A 20,630-nucleotide genomic window follows, 5' to 3' on the forward strand; every position below is an offset into this window, starting at 1 on the left:
TGGTCAAACAAATTGTATGCACACACAATGTGATACAGATTTATTTTATTTATTGGTTTCCTAGTTGTATTATTTTAATTTCCTTGTAAATTATAATTGTACTTAATTCGTGTACTTTTGCTTCGTGTGTGTTCATTCATTCTTTAGAATTTAACTATTCCATTAAACATGTGAATATACTAGTAACTTCTTGATAAAGCCCTCTGAGGTGTGTAATTAGTTGAAGATTTAAGCCACTTTTCACTGCTGACAGTTAATTGTCATATTGGACATTCTGTCAAGTAAAGCAGTATTCAATCTATTAAAAATGCATAACCACATCATTCTTATGAAATGAGAACTTGATGCATGTGTATAACTCTCAAACATGCATCTCATATTGGATAGTTTGATTTTGTATGATGTAACTAATGTATGGTTTCATTTCATTTGAAATGTATAAACTGACCATGTATAAAAGTGACATACTATGTAACTACAACCAAATAAAGTGATCCTCTTGTTACATGTAAAGCATTTCATTTTCAAATATGGCAAAGCAAGATGCATGAGTATAATATTAATACACTACTTTTGAAGAAGAAAGAATTATGCAGAATGGAAACAAGAAAAAGAAGAATGACTTTCAAAGTCAGTCATAGTTCTAAACAAGCCAGATAAGCATCAGCCATTACATGTACATTTTTATCAAGCCAGCTGGAAGTCAGTCATGTTTCTAAGCAAGCCAGTTGAAAGTCAGTAATACATGAAGTTCTAAACATGTCAATTCCCACGGTTGATAACCCAGCAATTACAGCTCACATCTCATCAGTTACTACAAGTTGCTTGGTAAAGCACTATGGGGACAGAACTCAGTGCAAATTATGCTTCAAATGCCATTGGCATGAAACAATTGGCCTTCGTAGTCAATGTTGTTAACAATGAACAATGCATATTTCATAGCCATTGATTACCACTGCAAGGAAAGATGGCATGACCATGTATTGCAGTAGCAAAGCAAGGTTTGTTTATATTTGCAAGTCAAAGCAATGGCTGTCAATGAAGGACCAACCAATCAACAAATAAACAAACTAACCGGTATTCCTGGCTAATTGTATTTGGTTTTGGGGTACTAAAAAGAAAGGAAGAAAGAGACACATTGTTCCTGGACAGTTTACAAAATAAAATGAAATTATTTATCACCAAATTTACATGAGTCATAACATAATTATACATGCGATGGATCTCATACAGAGTCATCCCGCTGATTATGTACACTAGGAGGAGAGGAGGAAAGGTTATTCTTTATCAAGTCACCATGTTCTGTGTGGATATTTACTGGCTCAACTGGTAGATCTATGGGGAGATAAAGTTGAAAGGAGGTGGATAGGTATCATCCTGATGGTATACTCACCTACTGGGTCTACTCTGTGTACCTAAATATCGGTCTGAACATATTGAGACAGACTTGACTCCCCTGGTAGGTGATGCTGACCTCAGACTTACAGATTTACCAGGTGGACTAACACTAGGCAGAGGAACTTGCTTCACTTTGCTAGTGGAACTACAATAAAAATACAAAACATATATTTAGTTTGAATTTTTTGAAATGATAACCATGATGACTACACGATCACATTGATATCAAACATTTTGGAGGTAACAGGGAAGTCACACATGTACACACAGATGAAGGTAAACCAGCAGACAAACACACATGCATAGTCTCATGTATGGAGAAATTGCGTGGGTTAGACAGTGTTTTTCAAGTATAATGACATTGGGCTATCTTCATTTTAGGTCATTGCAACAACAATATAACTTAATAGAAATGTACAAAATTTTCCATTTTAACATGATGATGATAACTGAGGGCGTATATATCAATCATGATAGATACACATTTCATTACATATGTTAACTTCCCAAACAGTCAAGTGATATTAATCAAATCTGTATCACTTTGTAATAAAACTTTAAAAGGTCATAGTCTTGAATAGGAAGGGAAAATGCAAGAACAATTGACAATTTCTGAGTTCTTTACTTACTGGAATGACCAGGGTATCGAACTTAATTTATACAAAGAAAAAAAAGTAAAAGAAATAAAAAGTATGAAAAACTAGTCTACTGCCTTGAAAATTGAAATATATAGGTTGGCATTTTGGTAGTTGACTTGGTCAGAAGATTGTTGAAATGACTCAACAATATTATAAAGTAATATTCAGTATACAAAATGTTGTTGGACTGGATGGATGGAAAATTTACAAACACGAACATTAATTTTCACACGGTCATAAATTGTAAATGATAATGATTTCACTATTAAACTTTAGTTCTTGTATTGATTAAAACAAAATCAAGGTTACATGCACATGTAGTTCACCTATACTTTATATATTATGAATTAATGTTTATGCCATTTTCATAACACATCCCCAATATATATATACACATGCAAATACTTCAGTGACATTAACAAACATTTTTTCACATATATGTACCTCAACTTGTTTTGTTACAATGCGACAAGTATCGTACATGTTGTGAAAAAAGAAGATGGAATGGAAATGTTTTCTTTTGTTTTTGTTTTTGTCAATGTAATTATTTGGAACGCAAACCATTTTTTCAACAACAAAAAAAACTTTGATGACAAACTTGTGTATAGCATACTTACTTGAAAGACTGTGGAGTCATTGACCTTTGGAGATTACTTAGATCATCTTGCACTTGAGAGTGATACTGAAACACAAAAAGAAAGGGTCAGGTTGAGATTCATTCCTATGTCTAAACACAAGGTCACTACATTATATTTAGTAACTGCAATGGATAAATTATATTGTCTATACCCAGTAATTTAAGAAAGCCATTAAAATTAAGGTATAAGCAATGTTTTGCTATGGGTGGTAATTAGGTAAAATCTACTGTGGTTCGATGTCACTTTACCAGGGTCCACAGACCCCTTTCCCCTTCCGTTACGGTGGTTCCCAAATCTTAAAACAAAAACTATGAAAGAGTTTGATATTACTCACTCCATCCTCATCTATAAATCACAGGGGTCTCCTCATTTATTATCATAATACAAATAATAGTAACTTTAGCAAAAGGTTTCAGCTTGATGCAGTTTTCTATCCTTGTAATTCAGATTATATTTTTCTGTTGACGCACTGAGCAGCACATCTCGGACAATGGTGTAAAGATGCCTGTGGTTTTCTTATTTCGCATTTATTTAGTTTGTTTCATAGATGCAAATGATAGTAACCATTAGCAATATGTTTCAACATGGTATAGTTCTCTACAAATCACAAGGTTTCCCTACTTTTCTATTTATTTATTTATTTATTTTTTCATTTTTTTTATTTACATGGTATCTATTTTATTTTCTAGGTACAAATAATAGTAGCCACTATGCAGGTGTCAACTTGACGCATGTGTGGTGAGTTTGGCATGAACAACATCATTGCCAGGTAACTGTCTTTTCTTGAGATCTAGAGACACACCATTCACACACAATAAATTGAATTGAATCTGTCAATCACAACACACTACTCTAAGGTGTGTTCATGTCACAGTCATCAAGTTGTGTTCACATGCAAACATCTCTAAGAGGGCAACTGTACATTCAACATGGTACAATAGAAATCCTGTAGGTTGCCTCCTTGAGTGACATAACAATTAACAAGTACTAATTATAGACTAAGATTGTGCTGTGTCTAAGGAGGAGATAGTTGCCCTGTTGAGTGACATAACATATAACTGACAGTGAGCAGTAATTGAGATCATGCTGAGTTATGTCTCTCAAGAGAAGGACACTTGCACATAGTGAAATACAATAAACTATACTGGTTCCTAAAATCCACAAGTCCTTAATTCAAATGGGATGTCTGTTTATTTTAACTGTAAATGTTGAAATAACAAATCATTATTGGCCTAAATGGCAGAGGGGGAACTTCATGTATATAGAAATGTCAAACTTTCTCTTACTTCCAACGTGAAATAAAGGCTTTACAATGTACACTCTATATTCTTCTGATAGTGAATACTGACACTTGTAACACCTACAGTAGTATTGGGTATTGTAGTTTATTAATAGTAGTATTGGGTGCTTTATTTTCCACTTAGATACCATGCCCTAACCCAACTACAGCTTTTGTTGTAAACTCTTTTGTATTTTTTAACAAACCCCACCCAAGATTTTGTTATAAAGTAATTTTTCTGAGGCATTCAATTTGACTTGCATATCTTTACACTCATCGCTGAGCAATACATGTACATTGTATGTACATGTAACATATGAGTAAAGGAAGGCAAAGTTGTATGAGGTCTAGACATTCATTGCATGTCGACACTGAACTTCTGATCATCATACATTGTGAATATGGTTGAACATTGTGTAAGGCTAGACTGACAAAATGTCCGAACAATATAGAGTTTAATGATCTATCTGTCTAGGTATCATACACGGTACTTGTACCTTTACTGATTCTCAAAAATCTTAATATGAACTGATAAAAGAAAGTGATTAGATACAGACTAACTAACCAGTTACTGTTACAAGGTGACCAGGTCAATATTTGTATGTCAACATTTACCGTTTCCAGTCTGTAACATGAGTGATGTCTGCTAGCTTAGACAGAAACAAATATACTATCCCATATTGCACTATTACAAAATGTTAAGTTGTCTCTATTTGAAGAGTTTGGCTTGGTTCAAAGAAATAGTTTGAACTAAAAATACAAATAGTTTAGAATTAAATCACCATAACACAGAGATTTGGAGACAGGTGAATCAAATGAAATTTACATCAAATTGATCAGTTACAGTGACACAACCATTTTGTAAATGTTAAAAATCTCTGTTACTTGTAGGCAAAGAGGAAAACTATTTACATTTTATACAATTCAGTTGGCTTGAACTTTAACTTTCAGATGCCATTTGAAAACATCATAAGATAGTAGTTTCACACCAAATTAAAAATACGAATTTGGTTATAAAGGAGATCATTTTATAGCACCAAAATCCATAATACAAAGGTTATCTGAACAGTATTGAATTTACATGTATAGTTACTTATCCAATTTGTAACTTGAGCACTGTCTGGTTGGTAGGTAATAAGAGCTGTATGTGTACTATGGTGACACACTTGTTGTCCTACTTTTTGTTAGTGATACACTACCGTGTGACTACTCTATATTATGTTGTGAAATATATTATAACATTTAGTTCAAGATATACTTGGGGCAAGAATTAGTCTATTGTTATTGTTAAATATCATCTTGACAATATTTTAAATTATTAAACTAACCTGATATAAGTTTTATGAAAAATATTAAGTTAAATGACGTTGTAGATCGTACGTATATTATACAGTCACATATTAAAATTTAAATAATTGAGTACATACAAATGTACATAACAATTTCTTGTGATTTCACTTTATGCATCATATCATTGTACTATACGTCCCATGTATGTGAATTTATCAATATTGGTAGTAGTAATTCCCTTTTATTTTTACATGCAATTTGTTTCTCTTTAATACAAACTATACCTTATTTTGATGGTTAGTCTGATCATAGAGATGTCTATGGTCTAATCAAAATCAAAATTGCAATATCCTGTTGTATATTTACTTTTAATTTTAACATTAATCACACTAACTATTACAACCTAATTTTTCATTTCAATGTTAATGAATTCGTCTCTTGAAGTAAATATTACAACTTTAATAATTGGTACTTTGAAATGTATTTCTTAAAGAAAATATTACACCTTCAATAACTGTTATTTTAATATTCATTTCTGAAGTACATTTTATTACATTCTAACTTCCCATTTAAGTTTTCATCTCAGTTAAGTCAATTTTATATTTTTACTTTCAACTTTCATCTCCGCATATATATACAAAGTAAGCCTTAATTATGAAAATCTTACAATTTGAAAACTGAAGAAGTGTATTACATGTACATGTAGTGTGTTGAATGCATGACATCTTGGTATTATGCTTAGGTCATCAGGGGCATTTCTAGGAAGAAACCAATTCCTGCAGACATATTCATCTCCAAGGCATGGTTTAGAATTACATTGAAATGAAAAGATTGTTATGTTGTATAAACTCTGGTAGTGTGTGACTGGAATGATCAATCTTCATGTAAACATTGAATGCACCATGCCAACGGACAACTATATTGATGTACATCTGTTAAGAGGAAATTACAAGTAGTTACCTTTTGTTTGTTTTGTATGATCAGGATATTGAAATATGTGTAGAAAGGAAGATGCAACCAGCTTTAAACACAACTGATGTGATTACAGACAACTTTACTACTTGTGTAATTATTACTAAATCTGTTGTGTGATTTACCGTTACAAAAGAAAACACAACCAGGGTTACGAACTTACATACATAATTATAGACAATTTTTCACTGTCTTTATATCTAAAACCACTGTTCACACTGTACAGTTTCAAGGGAAGTAAAGCTACTAGCTTACAAAAGACATGATTATGACTCAATAACAGACACTTGTAAGGTTATATGGTGTCATTTCTGAATCTTTTTTTTTTTAAAGTGAAAATTGTCAACACAAACACTCATTATCTTTGGCCCTACCAGTTTTTTGTATTATCATGTATACAGTATTCAAGGGCAGGACTGATTACTTTAGGTCCTACTCCAGTGTAGCCTGGAATCCAGTCATGTGGGTGGGGATGAGAGGAGGGGTTGGCTCTTACCTTTCTGTTAAGCAGTAGGGTAAAGGCGAGCACCAAAAATACCCACATGACTAGATTCTAGGCTAACTACAGTGCAATTTCTCAAAGATTAAAAGTATTTTGATTGCTATTTTGAACCCAATTATGATAGGACATGTTGGTAGAGAGTAAGTCTGATGTATGGAATGGAACCTGTTGGTTAACCTGTTTGTATTTACTCAAATAAATGTCCTGTATTTCATTAATACCAATATAAAATGCCAATGTATATACATGTAGGATACATCACTTGACAACACCCGTCAATTCACTTTCACTTACATGTATTTCTACTGTCAAGACTTAACAATGGTGTCAACATTTCAACATTCTTACAAAAACAGTGCGTCCAAAAGTATGTATGTTTAACGTTTGATCATAGACCGTTGGTGGAGGGTCTATGGTTTGATGTATATATGTCTTTGGTATTTGTTCACCTTTCTATGCAGGTGAACAAATCTGTCACACGGTTATTAATTTATATTGAAGACTGAAACTTTTTCTTAACACTGTCCACCAGAATCAAAGACTCTTACAATGCTGCAGGTCAGACATTCTTTGACCTGATTGAACTTTCAAAGCACAAAGTAGCCTGAAACTACCTAAACAATAGCTTGTGTTTAGCAGCTAAAAATACATTTATAGTAACTACCTTCTTTTTGCTTTGTTTGAGTTCATCAGTGAGAATGACACCAAGTTGTTTCATGTAATCAGCTTTGTTTGAATGACTAGCTTCACCAGCAGCATCTGAAGTCCAGCTTCTCTGCCGATAAATCTTCTTAGTTGTAAGAGTAGGAAAGTGTACTTGATATGGGTTTATCATGGTTGTTAAGTTGGACAGCTCTACCACTTATAGTGTAACCTTCTATACATTACTGTCTGTCTTCCTATTGTACTGTACGTTTGAACACATTCAATCGTTTCACTGCAGCATTTTTCCGTTTCAATTATTTTCTAAATAGCAGAAGAATTCCGTCCTATTAATTGAATTAAATACCTTCCAGGCACACCTGGCTTGTGAAGCAGAAAAAAATCGCACAGATATTTGAGGATAATCACAACTTTTGTTGGGTTTCTTTATACACAACTTTGTCTGATTAACATTGCTGTGGATGCATGAATCAAGGACAGTTGGTTGATCAAATGTCAGTTGGTGACAGGTTACAGTTAACACAGTCTCTAAAACAAAGTCACGTCTCACAGGCCCACAGTATATGTTATTAAAAAAATGGAATATATGTGTATCGGTAGTAGTAATCTTCACAAAGTTTACTAGACAACACACAAGGAATGTTAATTAATGTCTTAGACAACTGCTCAGATATTCACTGGTAGTAGAGTTGGCAACACAGAAATCTGACGTTGTTGAGTATACATAAACACCAGGAGATCCATAAACAAACATGAAATCCTGGCTGTCAGCTAGATCCATTAAATCGTTTCAATCTTCTTGTCAATAAAATCTTGATTTTTCATTACTTGTTGTATTTGTTGAAATAAGTTGTCACTACATATCAAATATCCTTTGTTACTCTCTGTTGGTATTGTCCGCTGGTCCACAGGCTAAACGTTGATCATAAATTTTAGGTCACAGGTAAGTAGTGAATTATTAAATACAACAACAATGCTTGAAGACAGTCAAGACCTAAACTTTTATAGACAATATGAATCCTTTTGCGAAGGATCTATTAACGACAAAGCTGTCAGCTCCCATAGCAACCATAACTTATGGCTGATCAATACTGCACAGACACAAAGGTATTGATTCTTTGTCACCTCCTACTCAATAGGTGGACTACCATGACATAAAACATTTTACCACAGAACAAAACAGGGGGCTGTAACTTTCCAAACATGCTAAGAGGATCAAACCATTGCAAGAAAGAGGGAGGGCAGTTTACTGGAGGGAAGGACAATGTAAAAAGGTAATAAAGAGATTACCATTGACCTGTATGCATGCATGGCAAACTCAGTAGTAAATTTGCATGTTTATGTATGAATTATATATCATGTGCTAAATTTCTTACAAAATGACAAAACCACAACTTGTAATTTAGTAGTTTAGCACACTGTTCTCCCCAAAATTTGATAATAGTGTCATACAGATTTTGCATAACAAAACAACTTGTTGGCATGTTATTTATCTTAATTTCAGGTATAATAGGGTGGGGTGCAACCAAAACAGATCCAGGGAGAACCCTGGAAATACATACATGTACAGAAGTTGATATGAACATAAACCCTACACATAGGGTCTATGATATGAATTAGTGAAGTCAGGACTGCATGGACATAGTGTGCAAACAACTAAATTATGATTATATTCAAAATGGAAGAAGGATTATAACTTCTTGGTCATGTGAAATGTTTTTTTTAAACATAATTCAGTATTAAACTCAACCTGATCATCTCTAATTTTAGAAGAGTAAGTAAATATCTGACTGACACTGTAGATGGTATAGTACCCATGCATGATGTGCCTGCGGTGTTGTCAAGACCATTTGAAATCTGGTGGTCCCCAGACCAGTGACTAAAAAATCTAGTGATCCTGCAGACAAATTGAATGGTCCTGATTTTTTTTTTTGATATCAATCTTGCAACTTTTAGATGGTAGTAAATTAAATTAGGTTTTCACTTATGTCTCCTTGTGTCTCCGGGAATTTTCAAGCCCAAGACTATATGCTGCTTTTAAAAATAATTGTGTGTTTCCGATAACATGATGACCTCAGAAAATAGGGTAGGTCAGTACTACAGTAGGGATTTTATTTCATTTTCTTTATCTTTTTGTTTTTATTTTTGAAAAATATTGCTTCGACCCAAACACAAATGAAATGTTGGTCAGAATGCCCCTTCTGTGATAGTTTGAAGAAATATGTACAGACATGACTGGGGAAAGAAAACAGACATGCATGAAGGTGAAGAAGACAAAGAATTTCTTATCTTTTTATTTTAAATGTTTAAAAAATGATTAGGGTTAACAGCTTAAATGAGCTTAGGATCAGTTCGGGTATCAGAAACACAATTTTTTTTTGTCTAATGGTAATAGTATGTAACAAAATACAATTCAAGGAATCTGACTGACCGTTACTTAAAATATATGTATGAACAAAGATGAATACATACGATAAAATAAAGTAAACTATGATGTAATACTGTGAAGTGATATCAAGCACATGTATTTATTTTGATATTCTAATGTTTAGTATGATAGTACAATAGTTACCAGTATAACATTACATTTTATTTAAAATCTAGTGAACAAATGGGTTACTAGTTTATGACAATTGAAAAGTATCTATTTTTCGGTTATGTGTACTCTACAAAAGTAAATCAGGTTAATAGGCTGCAAAATGAATAATTTGGTGCATGATGGTAAAAGCTACATAAAAGAATTTACTATGCATAGCTGAATATTGGATTTCATTCTAATGGGTATCACTGAGCTACCATCTATTGTCAATAACGAGTTTCCTTTACAAACTTATCAAAAAGTATTGTTTAATTATTCATGACAAGTCTGGGAATTCTCACTGATTCTTTCCATTAAACAATAGACATGGCCTTCATGATGTAGATTCACATGCAGGATTAGTGATTGAAATTATATGTTGGTAGTATTTGCATGGTCACAGTATCTGTATTATAGTTAGAGGTTTTGTACTGGAATGTCCAATCTATACAAAACATCAATGTTGTTTTGCATGAAGGGACATTGGACAAGTCTTTCATATTTCAAGGCTTTATGCAAACTACATGTACATTGTTGTCAATTTTGAGAGTCTTAGCATTTCTGTTTATCTATTTTCTCACCCCTCAAAGTTACTAGATGCTGTGAATAATGTACAAAAACAATTCCATCTCACAATATTAAATAACTGCATGAAAGTAGCAGAAATGTTAATTCAAGTAGTGGGGATTAAAGTTTTGAATGTTAGCCAATTTAGCATACCTTACTAGTTATTGTTGTTATGGTTGTAGTTACTGCAGTAAAGACTGCCTCAACCAATGTGTGGACACAAATTACAATACAGTATTGTATATTGTCCATTTATACACTCTACATAAGTTACCAAAGTACACCTGTATACACTTGTGCATTTATCAATTTAGTTGTAGACTATTCATTGGTTGGCACTCTACAGAAGTTACCAAAGTACACCTGTATACACTTGTGCATTTATCAATTTAGTTGTAGACTATTCATTGGTTGGCACTCTACAGAAGTTACCAAAGTACACCTGTATACACTTGTGCATTTATCAATTTAGTTGTAGACTATTCATTGGTTGGCACTCTACAGAAGTTACCAAAGTACACCTGTATACACTTGTGCATTTATCAATTTAGTTGTAGACTATTCATTGGTTGGCACTCTACAGAAGTTACCAAAGTACACCTGTATACACCTGTACAGTTATCAATTTAGTTGTAGACTATTCATTGGTTGGCACTCTACAGAAGTTACCAAAGTACACCTGTATACACCTGTACATTTATCAATTTAGTTGTAGACTATTCATTGGTTGGCACTCTACAGAAGTTACCAAAGTACACCTGTACACACCTGTGCATTTATCAATTTAGTTGTAGACTATTCATTGGTTGGCACTCTTCAGAAGTTACCAAAGTACACCTGTATACACCTGTACATTTATCAATTTAGTTGTAGACTATGCATTGGTTGGCACTCTACAGAAGTTACCAAAGTACACCTGTATACACCTGTACATTTATCAATTTAGTTGTAGACTATTCATTGGTTGGCACTCTACAGAAGTTACCAAAGTACACCTGTATACACCTGTACATTTATCAATTTAGTTGTAGACTATTCATTGGTTGGCACTCTACAGAAGTTACCAAAGTGCACCTGTATACACCTGTACATTTATCAATTTGGTTGTAGACTATTCATTGGTTGGCACTCTTCAGAAGTTACCAAAGTACACCTGTATACACCTGTACATTTATCAATTTAGTTGTAGACTATTCATTGGTTGGCACTCTACAGAAGTTACCAAAGTACACCTGTATACACCTGTACATTTATCAATTTTAGTTGTAAACAAGACTATTCATTGGTTGGCTTCATTTACAATTTATTGTGCTTTGCTGATATATTGTAAGTTATGCAACCTACAACAGACACATTTACTAAGAGTAAAGAGACCATATATACACTTTCCTAAAATAAACTTTTGAGGGGCAACCTGATAAAAATCCTGGGGGAACTCATGCAGGTAGATTTCCCTGCTTACTGGTACAAAATGACCTATGATTACAAAAACATTGATGGGGAATTTTGGATAAAATGAGTAGGAAAATCACATTGATTTGACTACTAAGGCTTTTATCATATCCCATACATATCGAATAACTGATTAAGTCATTTCTTTCCTATCCATGTTTGGATTTTCTGAATAAATAAAAAGTATCCTCTTTTTGTTTTACTTCCTGCTTGTTTGTTATTTCATATTTTCATCTTTTCCATTATGTTGATGATGTATGTACACATATGTGGGTAGTGTCCAAAAATCCTTCCCCCCCCCCCCTCTACCCACATTCTATGATATGTACATGTAAGTTGGTATATACAATCTAATCTTAGAGATCACTGATGCCTGATTATATGATCGTTGTCATGTTTATTAATTAGTTTTCTATCTTTACTAGCAAGTAAGTAGCAATTTAAACCTAATTATATTGTTCATTTCTAAGTCAGTGTTTACCATTAGTTAGAATTTTATTTAAATTTACAACGACTTTCTGAAATGCTCAATAAAATGGTAAAAAGAATGAAAGCTCAGTTGCTTTTTTCAAATTTAAATTGGAATTCATTTGCTATTGCTACTCATACATGTAGTGATTACATTGAATTGACAAACGGCCAATTTTCATTACAAGAAGCATATCAATCTGGTACAGCAACTAGTATGAATCCATTAGTTTAGATAAAACAGGATGGATTTCTGTTTAATCATTGACAAAGTGTCTAGACAACACTTCTACTCAGTATGTATGTTGTCACCAAGATGCAACATATGGTGGCAGAGCTAAATATATATTAGTGTACATGCATCGGTATATATCTAAATACTACTGGTAGTGACAGACATGCAGTTCTTACATGACAATATTTTCCTTGAAAGTAAGATTTTGTGCAACTATATACACTCTTTGCTGATGTTGGTGGCTTTAAGATAATATAAGTAAAATGGAAATATAATGTAAGAAGCACTCAGGAGAAATTACACTTTTTAAGATATATCACTGTCACAAAATATCGGTAATCCTCAAAAATTCCACTTCTTTTCATTGTGGATTGTTTGTTTCATCAGAACGCTAATATTTTAAACATTCTATCAATACTACAGAATTGGGTCATTTTTAGTATACACTGTAATTGTTCATTCATCTCTGGGTTCATGTTAAGAATTGAGATTGATTGGTAAAGATTTTCCAACAGGTCACAATTTCATAAAGTGGCACAACCAAAATAATATCACACAGCATTTTTAATTTTTTTTTTAAATATATATATTCCTGTAGTGAAATGACAGCATGTAGCACCTTGTCTTACTGTTTTACAATTTAAAAAAGAAAATAAAGGTGTAGTCCACCATAAACGATTCTAATATAGTGATATAGAGAATTTCATTCTATACTTGAGCCATAATTGTTCATGACTTTCGACACTAATAAAATAAGAGTCAGCACTGAAATAAATGGTCACATCTGAGGTGCCATTCAAACAAGGGTTCACCCGTCTGACACAATCATTTCTAATACTCTACCAGCTGATATCAATTTCAAGACTTCAGTAATATTTGTACATTCCATTAACTCAACTCTAATGATTACTTTGCTCATTTTAATGACAATAGTGGGGAAATACACTATGTTGCTAAGCAACAGGAATGGCAACATTTGAAACCATTTGAAAAACAAATAAGACACCTGTTTTCAGTAGGTCTGAAGTAACATTGCATCTTATATCAAAACATTAGGCAAAGAACCAGTTAATCACAAAGTAATACAATTCTAATCACAAGGTTAAACATCAATGTATAAACAGCACTTAAATATTCTATTAGCCATGAATTATTGTATGCTACTTTTATGTAATATAAAAAATGTACCACAAATAAAACCTACTGTGTGTATCCTTGAAGTGTATCTAATGCGCATTTTGTTCATATTAAGTTTATGGTAAATTTAACAGTTGTTCTAACAAATCTATGCAGTGAAGCAATAATTTTATTTTGATAACCTGAGAATTTGATTTTCTGTCCTATTTTTACATGTCTCTAGTGAATGATAGATCTAGAAAAGAGTTAGATATATAGCTACTGTAGTCTGACAGGTAGCGCCAAAGACTTGGCTATCAGGTTTGACAATGTTGTCTCCCAGAAAATTTAATCAAGTGGCAGTATGTCATGTCAGATAGTCTCTGGACTATGTGACAGCATATTATTATTAACCATGATAGGAAATAGGATTGAAGTGCTCCCCACCTCACCTCACCCCACCACCATCAGATATTCTAACATTCTATACAATGTAGTTTCAATTCAGATAAAATAATTTAATATTGAAACAGTACCGTTTTATAAATCATATTTAAAGTCTTACTCATTTTGTCAATTTACTAAGTTTTTAACCAGAAAAAAAAATTATTTCCAAATTGTGAAACAAGAATATGATTTAATTTTATGATTTTGACACTTCAGACAGATATTCAACTACATAGCACTATATTTAAACTAAAAATAAACATCATATGAAAATGGCTAGCTTGTATATTTACAGAATTTTTGTATATATGTACTATTGGATTAGAAATTATGGACAATATAAAGCCTGTAGTAATTGAGTACAAAATATGGCTGGAACGTGTGACAATTTTCACACTTCAGCAGGCTTTTATTAGTGGGGAATTAGATTGACGAGTAAACACAGACACCTGGAGGGCTATATAGAATTTCTAGGTGAAAACAAAATGTGGATGATATATGAAAAGTACCTTTTTTCTCTGTTCAAGGAGATGTGATTTATTTCTAAGATAAAGGTCCTGAATGATTTTCTGATCATGACAAGCTCACAATAGTAAAATGGATGAATACAAGCAACCTAGAATCCATGCTGTGACTTCTCTTATACATTGAAAGAAATGAAATACAAATGTACCTTGTAATAAAGCATGGGCTTCAGGTTATAAGAGAAGAAAGTATAGCACAATGTGAGGTGTGAACAAGAAAACGGACTTCTGTCTAGATCGAAAAGGTTTGTTAAACATTGCCATCTGAAAATAAATGATCTGCCTGGCATGAACTATGCATGTAGCAGTATGTATACTGTATACATACATACTGCTACATGGGTAGTTTAATTTTACTTGAAAAAACAAACTCAATATTAACCTTTCTTAGAAAACCACATTATTTCATATCATATTACATACATAAATACACATGTACATACTTACATGCATGCATACATGCACACACACACACACACACACAAACACACACACACATATACATACATACATACATACATACATACATACATACATACATACATGTACATATACATACACAAACACACACACACACACACACACACACACACACACACACACACACACACAGTCACACAGTCACACACACATACATGTACATAGCTTTCAGCCTTTTCTATTTTTATTTTTTTTCTATCAATGTTTTAGTTTATGGTGATACAGTATACAATGCAGGTGAGCATTTTATAATTAACACAGTGTATTCTACCAAGGTTCCCAATTTAAAACTCTACACTAATGTACAAAACAATGCAAACTTCTTTCTGAATAAATCCCCTCATTGTACTTTTATAACAGGTGATCACTATTTACCTAATGAGGTTATTGTCATTTGGGACTGCATCTTGTGAATTTTACTTGCCACATATTCTGGTGACTTTACATTAAAGCCACCAACAATTATACCAGATCTGTTAAATTGACTTTCTACTATGGTTCAAATAGTGGATGCTTAGTGGGTTGATTAGAAACAGTGGACAAACAATGCAACAATCTAGCTGCTTGTATAAATGCAGAAGACAAATACACATACATGTAATGTATAGTCTGTGATCATTTAAGCAACATGTCCATGAATGTATCTTGGAACAATCATACTTCGGTTTTGTACATACTCTGATTTGGTTAATGAGGCAATTTGTCCATGAATGTATATCTTGGAACAATCTAACCTACCCATAGTCTTGAAGGACTTCTTGAAGGACTCCTTCAAGACTACAGGTAGGCTAGGAAAAATCATACTGTACTTTAAATTCAGGGATTAGAAATTACGGTGGTCCAAGGTCCCGGACTAGTGCAATTTCCCATTGGCCTAGTACTAGTAGTAGTTTTAAATAATGCTGAAAATTTTTGTGAAACCCATCAAAATGATATCATGAGTACATATTACTGCGGGTCAGGAAGCTAGACAATGTTTCTTCATTATAATAAAATATAATGTACTGTACAATGTAATCTATCTGCAGGCAAAGTTCAGATTTCTGATGATTGATATAAAATACTGTAATGAGGGAATCCAAGCCGACAAGTTGTCTGGCAAACACAATAGAAATTGATGTAAAACTCTGAACACATACCTTATTTCATTGTATGTGTACTTGTTACTAGCTGATTAATTGCAGTTGCACAGTAACTGTACAAAAGAAGTCAGTGTCGTAGAAACACAAATCAACATTGACATTTGTAGGTCAGAGGGGCAATGGTTGACAAAATTACAATAACTACTCAGTTATTTTGATAACTGCTATGACCTTAATTGTTCTAATAGAGAAATCAAGAATGCATTTATTTCTGTAAAAGTAGGATGTTGAGAAAAACAGGTGTTTGTTGTAGCTAAACACCACACAAGTTGGTGTGTATGTTTGTCATGCATCATTAAGAATCATGTGTGGAATACATGCCATGTTATTCAGTTTGAAGAGTATTGTATTTGACTTGTAAATGTAAGTCATTGTAAATCTACCTATGATGGCTTGAAGGCATGGGGCTTAGACTAAAATAGTCTAAAGCAGAGTATACCATGGCCGACTGGAAGCTTACTCTAGACACTATTACCAGTAGTAGGTGCCTTGTGGGCAAACGATATAGAACAGAAACTATAAATCTCAACAAGTCAATGCAATTAAAAAAAGCAACTGATTATCTATACTTACATGTATATTTCATTGTTGAGGGTTTACATGTATAATTCTACTTTAGTAAACTTTATTCTAGCATGCCTAGAGCCAGAGATTTAACTTCTTTAGAAGTGAATGACTGACAATATGCTACAGCTATCACGTTGATTACTAATAATACTAGTAAGTTACATTTCAAGAATTCAAGACTGTAACTTCCATTTAAAGACATAAAATTAGGATGAAGGCAAAAAAATTTGATTAAATTTAGCTATTTGAAAATTTTAGTAATAATGTCGTACCTTATCCAGAATATTATTTAAATGTTTTAACATTTTCATGTTAATTCTAAAGTTATGTTTTTCAACTAAACGAGATGCAACTAACTATTAAAATCTGTCATGAGTCAGACATCTTAAAATGTGCGCAGGGTATAGATTTCTTACAAGTTACATTGATTAGGTAATAAACTAGCAGTACACTGTAGAATATAGATTAGTGAATAATCAATACTGTACAGCACACTTCACTATGTGTGAGATGAAAATGGACAATTGGCTTCTATCTGTTTAAAAAGTAATATTGGATTTCTTGATGTAACGGAAAGTATACAGATAGCTTTCATCAAGAAATCCAATATAACCTTTAAAACAACAGGCCAGCCTAAGATTTTAGAGATATTTATTTCAATGTCATGATATACGAAGACCCATAATAACGAAATTGTGGACATTGTATTTTACATTTGTTACATACATATGTATTCCAGAAGATTTGAACATTATTTTTTTATACGTTTCATGACAATTTTGTAATGCTTTAGAGTATAACATAAAGGTTTTGCATTTGCAAACAGACTACAGGGTGTGATTTAAATAAATAAGACTTGTACAAGTAAAATCCATGTAAAAGCGTGTTAAAAGGCTCAGGTGATATCTTTTAAGACGATATTCTACTTATAAGAATTAGTCTACATAATTCCTGGCACAGTCACTACAACATCTTTTGTTGGGAATTTGAAAGGTTCTAAATAAATGCCAGTATTGTTGAAAAGAGACTAGTACATGTAGTACCTTTTCTCTTTCTTTCTATACAAAGTAAATAATTGTTTGGGGAAAGCATTCACATATAGTTGGTGATTCTTTTAGGTGTTTACATTACAAAAACAGCCATCTTGGAGTTTGTGAACAAGATTATAGGAGAAAGATGGCTGATAAATTATACCAACATCACACTCTGCTATAGAACCTGTGATTGATTAACATTCCCCAATGGGATTACTAAACGAATTTGCTCTTACAAATGTTTAGCAAAAAAAAAAGCAATCATCATTTTGTGAATGAATGTTGTGAACCATAAAATTGTGATAGGTTATTCCCCAATGTAGAAATACTAGTAATCTACCGAGAGTGTTACCTATGTACGGCTCATTGAAACAGAACAAAGAGCACACATGGATGGAATAGTTACAAACTGTTGTTATCACTACCAACACAGCAGTAGCAGAAATACTCAATTACCAGATCACACGCCCCAAATAATTCAGTCTTGTCTGAAGATGATGAATAAATCAAATATACACAGAATGGAGTGTATAATTTGAACTTACCAGTATTAAAGTCATACACAGAGACAGTGGCTTTCCAGGAGAATTTTGAACAAAGTCAGCAAAACAATGTTGAAATATATATATAATGATAGACATAAAAATCGACTTACTGAATATACAAAATTACTTGAAAATTCTGGTGAACCATTGAGAGCATCAGTTATCCTAGGAAATGTTTTAACAATCGCTGTATCGGTTGGATTAGTCTTGGGTCTATTCCTTAGAGTATATAATTGTCCTTGCATACGAGGTTGAAATGAAGAGTGTAACTGAATTCTATGTCTACTTGTGTGACTGTCAATACTTAAAACTCCAAGACTTGGTTTCACAATCTTCCTGTAGAGTCGCTCCGTAGGATGTAAGTCCGCTGAAGTTTAGGGAGGAAAAAAACTAAGATTAGATGTGATGTGTTTATAAACAACAAACAACAACCTTATCATTTATAATTTAAATACAGATAGTTTTAACCAATCTAGTGTTTTCTCTTCCCTTTTTCAAGGAATCAAATAATACTTACAAACTCTGTTAGGGAGTGCATCATAGTAATAAATATCTGGCATCAGTTCGGAATGTCGTAGAAAATATTTCATATTGCTTGCCATACTGTGTCCACTAATGGCTGACCATTGCACTGGCGTCACTACAAGCTATTGTTGACTAAACTACATTTTGGCGTCAATAGAAACAACCTGTGCCATGAATAATTTTGTAGCTCTGAATTTTTCATCACACATTTAATGGAGGGTCTTTTGAAAGTTCCAAGTTGCTATACAGCAGGAAAATGTCCTTGAGGTAATTGTGACCCTACATTTCCTGCATAAATAGATAATGTGGCTGAAAAAACCACATGGTTGACTTCATTCATTGCCTTACATTCAGAGTTTCATTACTAAGAAGGAAATGGTCTGTCTGCACAGACATTTCAGCAATACCTATAATATGGTTTCAGACAGGAAACATATTCATTCAGTCAATATTTGTTGGACACATTTGAGACTAATTTCCTTCATTTATAAAACCATGTATAACTACAACATCAGGGCATGATTTTAGTTTGTTGTTTTCCAATCCTTCTTGAGAGTATAAGAAATTCTATTCAAATAACAAGATTAATGTTATTGGAAAAATAACCTCAAAATGGAATATCAATATCTTATAACATTTCACTGCTTTACTTATACATATACATACATATATTATTTTTTTGGTACAAATTGTAAATGCAAAAAATTGGGAAAACAAGGAAAGAAAAAAAATGAAATTTACAAATTCACTTTTTAATACACACATTCATATCTGACATTTAATCTAGAATAAAATTGATATAAACTAAACAAAATGACATTTATTGAATGCTGAAAATTTTGTCGAAGACCTTTTTTTGAAATATTTTCTTTTTTGGGGGTTAAAAGTGTAAATGTAATGTAAATTATTATTGTAATGATACGTTTTCCAATCGACCGCCACCTGTTGCACGGTATTGCTAGACTGTCGTGACGTTGTTGGACAGTTTGTTTCTATAAAGTATGATCAAATAATAAATTTACATTCAGATCATATGCTTAATTAAAAACTTGTGACATATTTAAACGACAGTAGAAAGACTCATAAACGTTTATTATTTCGTGCTTCGGGAGTTACGTCAGAAACGTAAAATGGGGTTGAACCGCAACTGTATGTTAACCGCACAGTCAGTTACGAAAATTGCCTTAAAACTTCAATTGTTTATACTACACGTTTATATTTGATTTAGAAAACATAGGTACGGGAATGGCCGGGAGATACATCTGTCAATATTAGTGAATGAAACTATATCACTGGAGTAACGGGCCAAAAGACAACCACTGCAATGACTCACAACTATTGCTGTGGCATTGATTTTGATCGACATTCGTGAACGACAGTTCGCTACGTAAAAATCTTATCATAACAAAAATATCTTACCCATCATTGGTTTCTTTTGGTTAAAAAATCTGGATCATGTGATTCCCTGCAACACTCCAACGTATGAATAACAAACGCACTTCTTTTTTTGTGTGAGCTACATAACTTTGCATAAAACTGTGAACATCTAGCAGTCGCAAAACTTTTCAAC

At 32.8% G+C, this 20,630-nt stretch overlaps 1 protein-coding gene across 2 annotated transcripts in view; it reads right to left on the minus strand.

Moving 5' to 3' along the window:
• The window catches only part of LOC144437373 (uncharacterized), a 32,015-nt gene extending 11,385 nt beyond the window's left edge, over positions 1–20,630 (minus strand). Inside the window, exons 1-5 of one of the 2 annotated variants that reach the window (XM_078126299.1) lie at positions 20,480–20,630; positions 18,646–18,902; positions 2,654–2,718; positions 1,394–1,543; positions 1,076–1,111 (exon numbers count right to left, since the gene is read on the minus strand). In XM_078126299.1, the coding sequence (XP_077982425.1) occupies positions 1,076–1,111; positions 1,394–1,543; positions 2,654–2,718; positions 18,646–18,902; positions 20,480–20,486 (515 nt within the window). In that variant the 5' untranslated portion in view covers positions 20,487–20,630. Of the gene's footprint in view, positions 1–1,075; positions 1,112–1,393; positions 1,544–2,653; positions 2,719–18,645; positions 18,903–19,052; positions 19,156–20,479 lie in introns of those variants that run through there. The other variant, XM_078126298.1, reaches the window with a different exon arrangement.

Source organism: Glandiceps talaboti, chromosome 7 (genome assembly GCF_964340395.1).
Source record: "Glandiceps talaboti chromosome 7, keGlaTala1.1, whole genome shotgun sequence".
In the NCBI taxonomy this organism is placed as follows: domain Eukaryota; kingdom Metazoa; phylum Hemichordata; class Enteropneusta; family Spengelidae; genus Glandiceps; species Glandiceps talaboti.